This window comes from Onychostoma macrolepis, chromosome 19 (genome assembly GCF_012432095.1).
Source record: "Onychostoma macrolepis isolate SWU-2019 chromosome 19, ASM1243209v1, whole genome shotgun sequence".
Lineage (NCBI taxonomy): Eukaryota > Metazoa > Chordata > Actinopteri > Cypriniformes > Cyprinidae > Onychostoma > Onychostoma macrolepis.
The window spans coordinates 25,745,605-25,758,328 of NC_081173.1; the positions used below are offsets into that span (position 1 = coordinate 25,745,605).

General features: G+C 35.5%; 2 protein-coding genes across 9 annotated transcripts in view; one reads left to right on the forward strand and one right to left on the reverse strand.

The window, feature by feature from the left end:
• The window catches only part of LOC131525625 (collagen alpha-1(IX) chain), a 49,926-nt gene extending 49,005 nt beyond the window's left edge, over positions 1-921 (reverse strand). For 6 of the 7 annotated variants that reach the window (XM_058753484.1, XM_058753483.1, XM_058753482.1 and 3 more), the window contains exon 1: positions 793-921. The gene's annotated coding sequence lies outside the window, so the exon portion shown is untranslated. The remainder of the gene's footprint in view (positions 1-792) is intronic. The other variant, XM_058753477.1, reaches the window with a different exon arrangement.
• fam135b (family with sequence similarity 135 member B) overlaps positions 1-12,724 on the forward strand; it is a 54,722-nt gene that overhangs the window by 11,667 nt on the left and 30,331 nt on the right. The window contains exons 1-3 of one of the 2 annotated variants that reach the window (XM_058753474.1): positions 978-1,113; positions 1,224-1,315; positions 11,174-11,253. In XM_058753474.1, the coding sequence (XP_058609457.1) occupies positions 1,236-1,315; positions 11,174-11,253 (160 nt within the window). In that variant the 5' untranslated portion in view covers positions 978-1,113; positions 1,224-1,235. Of the gene's footprint in view, positions 1-977; positions 1,114-1,223; positions 1,316-11,173; positions 11,254-12,724 lie in introns of those variants that run through there. The other variant, XM_058753473.1, reaches the window with a different exon arrangement.

Sequence of the window (12,724 nt, forward strand, 5' to 3'; positions counted from 1 at the left end):
ATCAAATTATTACTAATCAAAATCAAATTATTACTAATCAAATATAAGCACTAGAATTATTTCCAATCAGTACATATATAGTTACTGATATGACAGCTAATTGTATAAGTCTATACATTTTTGTCTGTTGTTTTTAATAAATATTTATTAGTAAGCTCTAATCAAGATATTTTTTTAAACATAACATAATTGAAACTATAGATATACATGGCAATTACTCTGATATTATCTTCTTCCAATATCAGACAGATACAGATAATACAAAAAATAAAGCCAATGTTTCTATTATAAAAACCCTTAGGAGTTTTTTTTTTTCACTGCAACATTATTTTCAGGATAATTAAACACATTTTACCCCTCATTTCTCATTACAATAATGAGCCTGATATTGCCTTTCTCAGCATTTTTAATGATGATTCTCATTGCTGTAATACACTCTTTTCTTTATTACAGAAGAAATATTGTTTTCCCATTTTTTTTCAATTAAGCTGAATTAATTTTGAATGAATGAAAGGCAGTATAACAAATGCTGCCATATTTTTTTTCCCATGCAACAGTAATGAGGAGACAACTTTGTGTTTCACAGTAATGAGAATTTGGGGGGAAATGTGCTTTATTGTCTTAAATATACACAAAATGTCAGGACAAAAAGACAGACAGACAGACAAACTGAGTGAAAGCAAATATTCTCTTGAATTCCAGCCATTCCTCTCATGTCACAAGCACTGGACTCACATCACAACCTGTTGTGTGGGAAGAAGCCATTAGATACGATTACTGCCACACACTCACACAGGTTCAGCCTGAGCTGCGGCGTCTCTCAGACGGATGGTGTCATAAGTATGATTTGGGATCACGTCCAGAAATGCCACTGCTGTCATCCGTCTTGGAGCCGCGTGTCGTACATTGGTTTGCTGCAGAGCGGCACATCGGGTTCTCAGAACAAATATTGTCTGGGATGAGTCACAGCCTGAGTAATTAGAGATGGCGTCTTCCTGAGTCACGCGTGTGCATCCGCCGCTCTAGCAGCTCTTGAGTCACCGGATTGTGTTCATTGAGGTTACCACGGTAAACACACTCCCTCACAATGGGCAACCGGCTCAGCTGACAACGGTACAGCAACACTGAGAGTCCTGAAAGAGAAATGCATTCTGGATTAGATAACAAGACAATGGAAGTCTCGATGTGTTCAGCTGCAAATGAACTTTTGTGTGTCTCTCTAGGTGATGGAATAGATGATGTCGGACGTACAGGGCACTGTGGAGTTCTCGCTGGAGCTGCACAAGTTTCACAATGTGGATCTCTTCCAGAGAGGGTAAGTTCTGAGTTCTTCTGTGTGTCTATTGAAGGCTTTGTTAAGCGTCTGTTCTCTAAACAACCTGTTCAGGAAGAGCACATGGTGACAGCACCACGTATAAACACTAAGAACCACTTTGAATCAGTTTAATTGTCACATTCCAGGCATTTTTCCATGTTCTTTTTGGATACAATGAATAGACGGCATTGTGTGGCATTCATTTTGTGTTATTATGTAGCATAAAGACCGGAGTTTTGGTTCATGTCTCATTATGCTAACAGTGAGTTTATTCCTAAAAGCTGACAAAATTTACTTTTAGCAGACATATGCATCGTCTCTAATGGGAAAAAACAAAACAAATTTTGTAAGATGTTTTTAAAGTTTTTGAAGGTTGAATTTATTTGATCAAAAATACAGTAAGAACAGTAATACTGTAAAATATTATTACTATTAAAATAACTATTTTAAACTATTTGTAATTTATGCCTGTGTTGCAATTTAAGCTGAATTTATTACTCGAGTCTTCAGTGTCACATGATCCTTCAGAAATCATTCTAATATGCTGATTTGCTGCTCAAGAAACATTTCATATTATCAATGTTGAAAACTGATGTATATAAAGTTAAAAAGGACAGCTTTTGTAACATTATACATATCGGATACATATAAATAAAGGTGACTTGACATGTCAATACTGCCATTTATTATCAATTTAATGCCGAATGAAAGTATTAATGTAATGTAATATAGTAAGGAAAGGAAAACTGTGCTTCATGCAATTTCCAAGTTTTTTTTGTTTTTTTGTTTTTTAAAGGTGAAGTGTGTGATTTCTGGGCCATCATTGGTAACAAAGGAAATTTGTAATCTATTTAAGCAGCCTGATTGGCTCAGACATAACATTAATTCAACCAATGGCATTAATTTGGGGCGGGACTATCTGTTTGACCAATAGCAGATAAGAATCCTATTTGGAAACAATATATTTGGTACCACTAGTGATGCAAAAAAAATGACACACTTCTCTAAATGTGGATCCAACACCTATTTTAGAATCACCTGTATCTACTGAATGCACGTTTAATCTAAATAACTTCTATAACAGAGGCAGCTTGTGTTGATTGAGTGTTAAACAGTGTTTTCATATACATCTCCCCGCTAAGACCATGAGGTGTCATGTGAAGGTGTTCACTTCAGTAGACTGGTAGATTAATGATTGATTTTTGCTGTTTTTGTACATTATGTTCATGCCATCGGTTCAAGCCAAATCAATTACAGTCTTGCTGCGAGCAGCAGGTGAAGTCTACAGGGAATTCAGTGACTTTTCAGGTCACTGATTTTTAACTATGCAGCATATAGGGATATGACTAGGAACTCATTTGAGATTCAAGGACAAAACTGTGTTTCCGTGACCTTTATGGTGTGGGTTTGACGTTAGTCCAGCGGTTGACATTCAATAACATTGGCATGTTATGTACACACTACCGTTCAAAGATTGGGGCTTGGAAAATGGTTTTGAAAGAAGTCTCTTATGCTCACCAAGGCTACATTCATTTGATCAAAAATACAGTTAAATATACAGTACAAACAGTAATATTGTGAAATTTACCACAATTTAAAACAACTTCCATTTGAATATATTTTAAAATGTAATTTATTCCTGTGATGCAAAGCTGAATTTTCAGCATCATTACTCCAGTCTTCAATGTCACGTGATCCTTCAGAAATCATTCTAATATGCTGATTTCTTTCTTTATTTTACATTTATTTCTTATTTTCAAACAAATATAAATCCTTTTTAACAATAGAAGTGTCTTTACTGTCACTTTTGATCAATATAATGCATTCTTGCTGAATTAAAGTCTGTCTAAAAAAATCCTACTGACTACAATGGTAGTATATATAAAATATATATTACTAAATATAAAACACATTAAATATATACACTAAATATATATTTATAGTTAGTGTACTTTTTAGTTAGTGTTAGTTAGTACTTTTTAATTAGTTTGAGGTCCCCTTTCTTCTTCTTTGACAACGGAATGAAATGATTAAAAATTGATATCCCAACATTTATGTATTTATTTTTTTTTTTTTACATGGATACTTTCCATTATACTATATCTAAAATGTAACTTTCTTAAAGTTGAATGAAGAAAAAGAATAATAAAAAAAAAAAAAAAAAGTCAACCACCAAATTAAAGACAACATGAAATCAAATTCTATCCTATTTACTCTTTATTTAATAAATTCTTCTGTTTTATTGTAAAAAATTAGACATTTTATGGAGGCAAATAAAAAATGCTATTAGTCATAATTATGGTAACAGTATAATATGATAACATTATGTTAACAGTACATTCGCATTTGTTGATTAAAAAAGGGATAAAAATTGAAGAAAAAAAAATCTACTAATTCAACTTAATTTTACAACACAAAAGGCTGGCAGACTAAAAAATAAAACTGAAATGTGCCCACTTTATTCTGTCAAAAATCACTTGAATGCACATCACACTGTAACTATGATTTCCAAACTCATAGGTAAATTTTCCAGGGGGACTTGAAGACCACATAAGGCTGAACGCATTGTTTACTACAAAGAGAAGGTTCATGTTGTTTTAAAGATCCGGGCACTGCTAACGCAAAGCTTGCAAGTTCAATCCCAAGGGTGATCAACAAAGTTTCTGAAAAAGCGAGTCTATAAAGCTAGAAACACTAGAGACTCCCACAGCACATCTACAGTAGACAGTCTCATTAGACAGCTGTCTGTCAGCAGATCTAGCCAAGAATTTCCTCTCTATCCTCCACTGTTCTCCTGACAGCTGTGTGAAGCAGAGGTTGTGATGCAGTAGAGGTCACTCGTAATGTTGTTGAGCTCAGCCCGTCTGCTCTGAGATTAAAGCAAGGCCATTGGCTGAAACATCAGCTTTGCAGAGATTTGACCCCCCTTCCGCCTCCATAAAGCAGAAAGCTAAAGCTCTCGTCTGAAATAATCCCCATAAGACACACACTGCTCTAATATACTGTTTGTTTTTAACAGCCCTGTATGTAGTTCCTGCTCTGAAGTGAAGCAGCTAACAATAGAACGGGGCCAAATGAACTAATAGACCTTTGGCCTATATATGCCTGATGGAGCCAAACCGTATGTGTTATAATGAGCGCTGAGAATCTGTTTGGGAAGAATTCGCTGGGCAGTGGTTCACTGGGGTGTGAGGTAGTGGTTTGAAAAATGTGTGTGGATTTAATGAAACAGAAAAGAACAAAATCAATGCAGATTTCTCAAATATTCAACAGAGCATGCTGACAAATAGAGAACAAATCACTGACATATGACATCTAACTTAAACACAAATATGCACTAGTTGAAAGTGCAGATATAATGAAGAGATGAAGAGGAAGAGGAAGAAGGAGAAGAAGAAGAAAAAGAAGAAGAAAAAGAAGAATTCTGTCATCATTTACTCACCATCATATTATTCCAAAGCCTTTTTTTTTCTCTGTGGAAGAGAAAAAGAGACATTTTTAAAGAGTTGTCCATTAAATTGAGCTGACACTGAAGCTTTCAAGCTTTAAAATGGACACAAAAGCACCATAAAGGTATCATAAAAGTAGCCCAAAAGACTCATTATGTTCCAAGTCCACTTAAAGGGATAGTTCATCCAAAAATGAAAATTCTGTATACACTGATTTACACAAAATACTATAGGAAGTCAATGGGGGCAATGTTTGGCTACGCATATGCTTTATTTATTTATTTATTTTTTCTTCTTCTTAATCGGTTGTGTGATTTTTTTTTCCTTCTGCAAGTCATTTGAAACACATTTGTGTTGGAACCATATAAATCATTTTTGTTGCTGAAACTGTATGGGTGGATTTTTAGTTCCCAGCACACTCTGCACAGTGCTGAATTGGGAGAGAAGATGATGCATTTAAATAACATTTTATGCATTTTTGAGTACAGGTGTCATGAATCCGGTCTGTGAACTTTCATTCACTCACCACCAGAGGTCCCTCACTCACCACAGTGACTCTTGCACTACACTAACTGTTGCACGTCACCTCCAGACTACAGTTCCCATCGTCCATTGCACTGACCACACGCACACAGCTAATTGCACTGATCACACACAGCTGATTCCCATTTGCACACCTTACTTAAGCCATGGACTTTCTCTCCCTCACTGCCGAGTGTTGTATGCGCTTATCGCTTCCCTAGCTTTAGCTACTCTACAGAGCCCCTGATGCCTTGCCTTGCCTTGCCTTGCCTTGCCTTGCCTTGCCTTGCCTTGCCTTGCCTTGCCTGTTTTGGATTGTGTTTTCCCCTGCCTGGACTATTGCTTACGTTTACATTTACCTCTCTTGTCTAGCCCCTTTGGATATTGTTCACTGTCGAATGACCCGTGCCCGTTTTGGATGACTCTTTGCCTTGTCTGTGATATACCCGTTTGCCACTGCTTGACCCTTGCTTGTTTTCTGACCACACCTTTGTAATAAAGCTTGCACATGGATCCGCATGTCTCTCGTCTCGTTGGCTTCGTTACAACAGGGAAATACAAGAAAATACTATTTCAGTCATGCTACTTTAAAATATTATGTTTAATTCAATGCTACTTGCTCTTTCCTTGTAATTAATTGTGAAATTTACTAACAATTTCTGAATCAAAAATTGCTTTACACCATTTTTTCCCCACTGGAAAAAAAGCTAAATTAATTTGTTTCCTCTTCTTCTTCTTTTTTTGTTTTTTTACACAAGATTTTGCACTTAAAATCCACTTATTTTAAGTAAAATTAACAAAGTGAATACATATGTTCTTCTCATTTTTTTATAAAAAAAAAACAAAAACAAAAAAACAAATGCTTACACAGAAGTAAAACAGAAGTGTTTCTGTGGCTCAGTGGTAGAGCATTGCGTTAGCAGCGCAAAAGGTTGTGGGTTTAATTCCCAGGGAACACACATACTGATACAAAAAAAAAAATGTATAGCCTGAATGCACTGTAAGTCGCTTTGGATAAAAGCGTCTGCTAAATGTAAATGTAAAGTAATTTATAATTTTAGACATACTGTTATTTTTTATGTTGTTACTGACATCAGCACAGCTATGCTCACTGAATTAATCATCAAACCCAGTCATCATCTAACCACAAAAACTTAAACACCAGCAAAATACCATAAGCTGTTTTTTTTTTTTTTTTGCAGTGATATGCATTTCATATGTTTTGTAGCTTGAGCAGTGCTGTATATGTTTAACTACGGTTGTGCTACGGACATTTTTAGCAAGTGAAAAGTGTTTTACTCATGCTACAGTGCATATCATGCTGTTTGTTTGTTTTAGCATGTGATCAAATGGTCTGTTGAAATTGCAGTGTAAATTGTGGTTGTGTTTAATACTGTATGTACTGTAGATGCAGTAAGCTTGTGGATGTTATACTTTTTATTTTTTTGACGTGTGCCCATCCCCGTGACAGGGATGGGCAGTATTTCTGATAAATGTATTTAAAATACATATTTGAAATACAATTTTGTATTTTGTATTTAAATACCTTTGAAAAAAAATCTAATGTATTTTGTATTTAAATACATTTAAGCTTAGTATTTTTGTATTTTCAAAATACATAACATACTTTTTGCCAGTCAACCTCTTTATTATGCAGTTGATTTCCTGTGTCAACTAGTTCAGACATGCCACTTTCATGTGAGCTGCAGCTGTACAAGTCCATCTAGATTTGAGTGAATTTTCATGAGTCCTGTAAGGAAATAAGGAATAATGCTGCCTTCATGTGCGGAAATTTCCTACTTCCCACTTCTGAAGTTTGTCACATTCAAGTGCTTTGCTGTCGGAAAGAATCATGGAGGACCCCATGTTTCTTGGGGAAATGTTATTAAAGCCAAAATCTTTTGAAGATATTTAATTTTGAGTAAAATGTCCCATTCGTTGAAAACCATTTAAACATTCACAGCGCTATTTACTTTGTTAGCTTGACAATTCTGGATTTTCTGTGAAATACATGCTATTTTGCGTGTATAAAACATACAAAATGCTTGAAATAGTTATTGCAGTTCTATTTGCATTATATCAAAATGAGGCGATAAAGCATGCAGCAACTGTTTTCCCTATGTTTAAAGTTTATGGCCCGCACAACAAAAATGTTGGATATTCTAGGAAGGGGAAAATAACCGTTTTAATAATTATCACTAGCACTGGACATTAGAACTAGCCAGTCAGGCTTGATAATTGTTTAGTTTATTTTGGTAAAATTTTGGTTTTATCAAGTAGCTAGTCAGTTGTATTTATTAAACTTTAAGCATTACTGCTTGCTATGGCTGGGTGATATGGCAATATAGCTATATGTTGGTGAATATACAAAGTGTGAACGACTGAACATTTTCTATATCGTTTCAATATTGTAGTATGCTAATATATCATTGCAGGTTTTAGTGGGCAGGACCTATTGACCCATTAGGGAGATTAAAAACATGAGTAATAAAGTGAGAGATGAGTTAATAAAAGTGCAGTATGCTGTGAAAGAGAACTCAAGGATTCAGTAGGCCCACTCGCATTCTGAAAGGCAGCTTACTGTGTGTGCGCCCCGAGAGAAACTATATGTAACGGTAATGATAAACTTTTTAATGTTTGATATGTTGCCATCAACAGGCAACCAGGTGAGACACAGGGCCCACGACCGATCTAAAGTTATCCAGATAGAAATTTGTCACCCATTCTCAATGGGAAAGCGCCCAAGCAACATTGCTCAAAAAAGTTGCTCGGCAAAATTGCTCAAAAATTTGCCCCATGTATCATCTTTACACCTTAATCCACCCTTAAACCTCCCCATACCACCAAACGTGTCCCTAACCTTACCCGTATCCCACCTCAATAGCAGCAGAAGTGTTTTGCAATACAATATGAATACAATAAGTAAATTGTACTTATTTTTTGAAGTACATAGTAGTTAAGGCAACCTAATATAAAGTGGGACCAGATCTAAAAACTTTTTTAAATCTAAACAAATAGCAGAGTCCACACCACAACTATAACAGCACAAAAAACATGATATTGTCCAAATCACTTTAAGAGCAATTTTATACTACTGATGAATGATGAAAACATTGACAGCCAATCAAAAGCAATCCTGTGTTATAGAATTCAAGCATTTACAGTGACAGATCACATAACTGCAGCAGCACATGCTTAGGATTCGCTAATAAAGTTTCTTTTATAATTATCATTCTTGGTGCGAACAAGCCTTAATAGTGGTACTTCGCTGGATGGCCAGTTTTCAAATGTATTTTATGTATTTTCAAAATACAAAACACTGTATTTGTATTTAAACACATGTTTGCAGGCAGTATTTTGTATTTGTATTTAAATATATTTTTGCAGGCAGTATTTTGTATTTTTATTTTAAATATATTTTCATGTATTTATGCCCATCTCTGGTTGTAGACATATTTTAGCATGTACTGTAAACATACTGTAGATGTTTCAGGATGACCTGACTTAGCTCAGGATCTCCAGGGAGCTGCAGCATGATCTGTGAAGTGCTTCAACATTTAACATGCAACTGCAGTCACTTCACTGGCCAAGGTGACCTTTGTACAATCCCCCTGATGGAGCCTGGGCTGTCTGAACATGCCGACTAAGCTTTCACATTAATTCACCATCATTATTTATGATTTAATAGAGATTCACTGCATAAAACTTCACACTGACCAGATCAACGGCTGTTTATCTTGATCTTGGTCAGTGTAAGTGGTATAGGAACATGCATTATATCCATTATTTATTGCCATTTTGTCCTGAAGGAATTAATAATTTAGATACATTTGTGGAGGTCTTCACCAGTACGGCTGGGAAGAAAATGCCTTTTATTAGGTAACACAAGTTTGGTGGTGTTTGTAGAGTTCAAATGACCGGATTTCAGGAACATTCATTGTATACATATATGAAATTGAACTAATATGTTCTATCTGTAGTATGTGCTCAGTCACCTGGAGTAATAATCTATAATTTTTGAGGGAACTCACTTACAAATACCTAGTTTAAAGGAACACTTTATAAAAAAAAAAAAAAAACTCCAAAAATTGATGGTTTTTAGAGATGCCAGTTAAAATAGTTCAACCAAAAATGAAAATTTATTGACCCTCAGGTCATCCAAGATTTCTTCAGTAGAAAAGTAAAGACGATTTGTAGCTGAAACCGTGGCTACCGTCATTTTGAGAGTCAAAAAGCATATCAAGGAACACAATATTAACACCTGTGGCACCTAACAACATATTGAGGTCATATGGAAGTAAAATGATCGGTCTGTGAAGAAACTGTACGTTATTTACAGTATTATCACCTGTAATCCAGCGCTTCAGGCAAAAGGTCCAGAGTTTGGTTTGCAAACGAATCATTCTTTTCAATCAGTTCTTTTTGGTGAACTAGTTGAACCAGCTCACCAAATTGGACTGCACCGTCTCAAACCGTCTAATCTACAAGCTCACTTCCGGACTGGAAATGAGCCAAAATACCGGTGTATATGATCCTGTGATGAATGAACTCATTCAGTGCTCCAGTTCCTCTAACAGTCACTGAACTGAGGAAACAGATCCGAATCGGACCGAAGACCAATGAGCTGCTGATAAGCGCATGTGTGAACCAAACGAGCACTTAAATAAAGGGGCAAAATGAAAGTGAAAAAGACTATTTTATTCACTTTATATGCATTAGACACGTAAAACATCCACTTTCACATCATTATTGAGCACTTTGTGTATGTATACGTTTCGTCATTGTCCAATCACGTAATTGAAACAAACTGTCTGAAAGAACCAGTTTGTGGAAAATAATCAGATTTCCCTGTTTGCCTGAGGCGCTGGATTACAGGTAATAATGTTGTAAATAATGTTCAGTTTCTTGCACAGACCGATCGTTTCGCTTCATAAGACCTCAATGTATCATCAGAAGCAGGGCCGTCCCTGGCTGACGCGGGGCCTCGGTCCGTTCACGATCGTGTTCCAGGGGGTTCATCACAGGACCAGTTGCACCGCCCAAAGGACGGCCCTGATCAGAAGCCACGGGTGTTAAAGTCCTTGCACACTGAGTCTGAAAATTTTGTATGCGTTTTTTCGTATTCGTCATCCCCAAAAGTTTGTCACACACAGAAAGCTTGCACACTGAGTCCGATGCATATTAATTAATCCACCAATTTCTGTGAACTCAGTGTACAAGGATCTTTACGATGTTTTGAGCTGCGAGACGAAGTGGATAAACTTGACAACGCCATTCTGGATTTTGGCGTTCGCTTGTATGGTGGCTCTGAATTGTCAAAACACCTCTCAAAAAGCTTGCTACAGATGCGAAAAAACGCATGTTTCAACATGCGAAAATTTCAGACTCAGTGTGCAATGGCCTTTCATTTTCTGTTCCCTGACATGCTTTTTTTTATCCTCAAAGTTCTTCTTATTCTAATTAACAGGAAAACTTACTGAACTTGGATATAGAACTTGAACAAAAATATTAGTTTTGTCTTCACAACTTATAGTGTTTGTTGAAAGCACAGACCAACTTTAATTGTTATACATTCAACAATCTCAAAGTTATACATACAGCAACTTTTTTCATGTTGAGTACTCTCAACAATGTCCTGAAGCTGGTTGCCTTGAGTTTGGGAGTTTTCTCATTGCATCTAGACCATTTTAACTCCAGCAAACCACCTAGTTCCATCCCCCCCCCCCACCCTCAGGCAAACTGTAATTTGTTCTGTTTTTCAGTTGTTTAACTGTAATCTTGTATGATAATGAATGTTTTTACAAATTATTTGTATTCCACTGACTTTTCCACTTTGTAATCTGGGAATAAAATCTATAATAATTCAACAATTCTCTGTCAATTTCAGTTTCTATCAGGTGAGGGCAGGTCTGCGTGTATCTCCTCGAGTTCCCCACAGAATCACTGCCACAACACCTGGATACACAGGTGAGAACTTCATATATTTACTTTCTTCATACCAGTGTTTCCATGTGTGCAGCATCAACATGTCAGACAACATGCAACTAATCAGTCAGCGACATCGGTTTGTGTGTGTGTCCACATTCTTTTCTTTTACCTAATATTTTTAGTGGTGGTGGTTTAGATTCAAGATGCATCATCCGAGAGAGGGTTTTAAACTATCAGCAAGCTAAAATCCTCTCAGAGGAGATGCATCTTTGAATTAATTCCCTTTAAAGGCACATTAAAGCAGCACTTTTGAAACTAATTTAACTTCTTAAACAACAATTTCAGAGACAATTACTGTTGAACATTAAATCACTTGCTGTAAGCAATGCTCCTGTTATTGTGCACAATGCATTTGTTTGTGAGGACTTCATTTTGGTTACAATTATACAGCCTATTACCTTGTTTTGCTGGATAGAGGATGATAGTGAAGCCCATTGGATGAATGCGAGCATTCCAGGGCTCTTTCCCAGAAGCTTTGGAAGGATTCCCCTCGCTTTTTCCGCTCCTGCTGTTAAAAATAAATGTGAAGAATAAACTATTTTCTGAGACAAAAAACACAGCCTTTAGAGGACAAAGAGAGATACAGAGATAAAGTCTCTAGAATTTACTATCTAGATATAAGGCTTTTAGAGTTGGATAAATTATTGATCATGGACTAATACTCACTTACTTTCAAAGTCAAATACAAATCGACAAAAAGTGCAATACAACGACTTAGTTCAATGCTGATGCAAAAAATTTTTATTTTATTTTTTAAAATTTGAATTTTTAAATTTTACATATTTACACACACACACACACACACACACACATGTATTATATAATATATAGATATAATATATACATATTGTAAAATGTAATATGAATGTATAATCTATTAATATTTTATTAATATTATTATTTTTTTAAATATATTTTAATATAATTTTATTTATTATTTTAACATCTTATATATTTACATAAATGTCTACAATATCATCAACAAACTATATAGCCTATTAATAATAATACAAATCTAATACATCCAATTATTTGTTAAATGTTTACTTTTATTGTTTGCTGCCATGTTTTAATATGCATTACCCTTATAGCATAGTAATATCACTGTAACACATGGCCTCTCGCGGCTGATTTTACCATTATAATACACATATAAAGGAATGCATTTGCTGAATGATTAAATTAATTTTCTCATGGTTTTCTATGACCCCTTGATTACAAACATACACTCTCTATGTAATTCACGCTCTTTTGAAACTAATTTATTAGGTAATTTACCCGTTACCTATGTCTTGTTCTGTGTCTAACTTACATTCTTCTCACATTCTCAGCTCACACTCTGTGCTCAAAACAGTAATCTACAGGCTGCTTTATGACCATCTGACGGCAGTCAGGGACACGGGCACCATGTTTCCACAGGTCATGTTGTGTCAGGTGAAAATATAGTCTG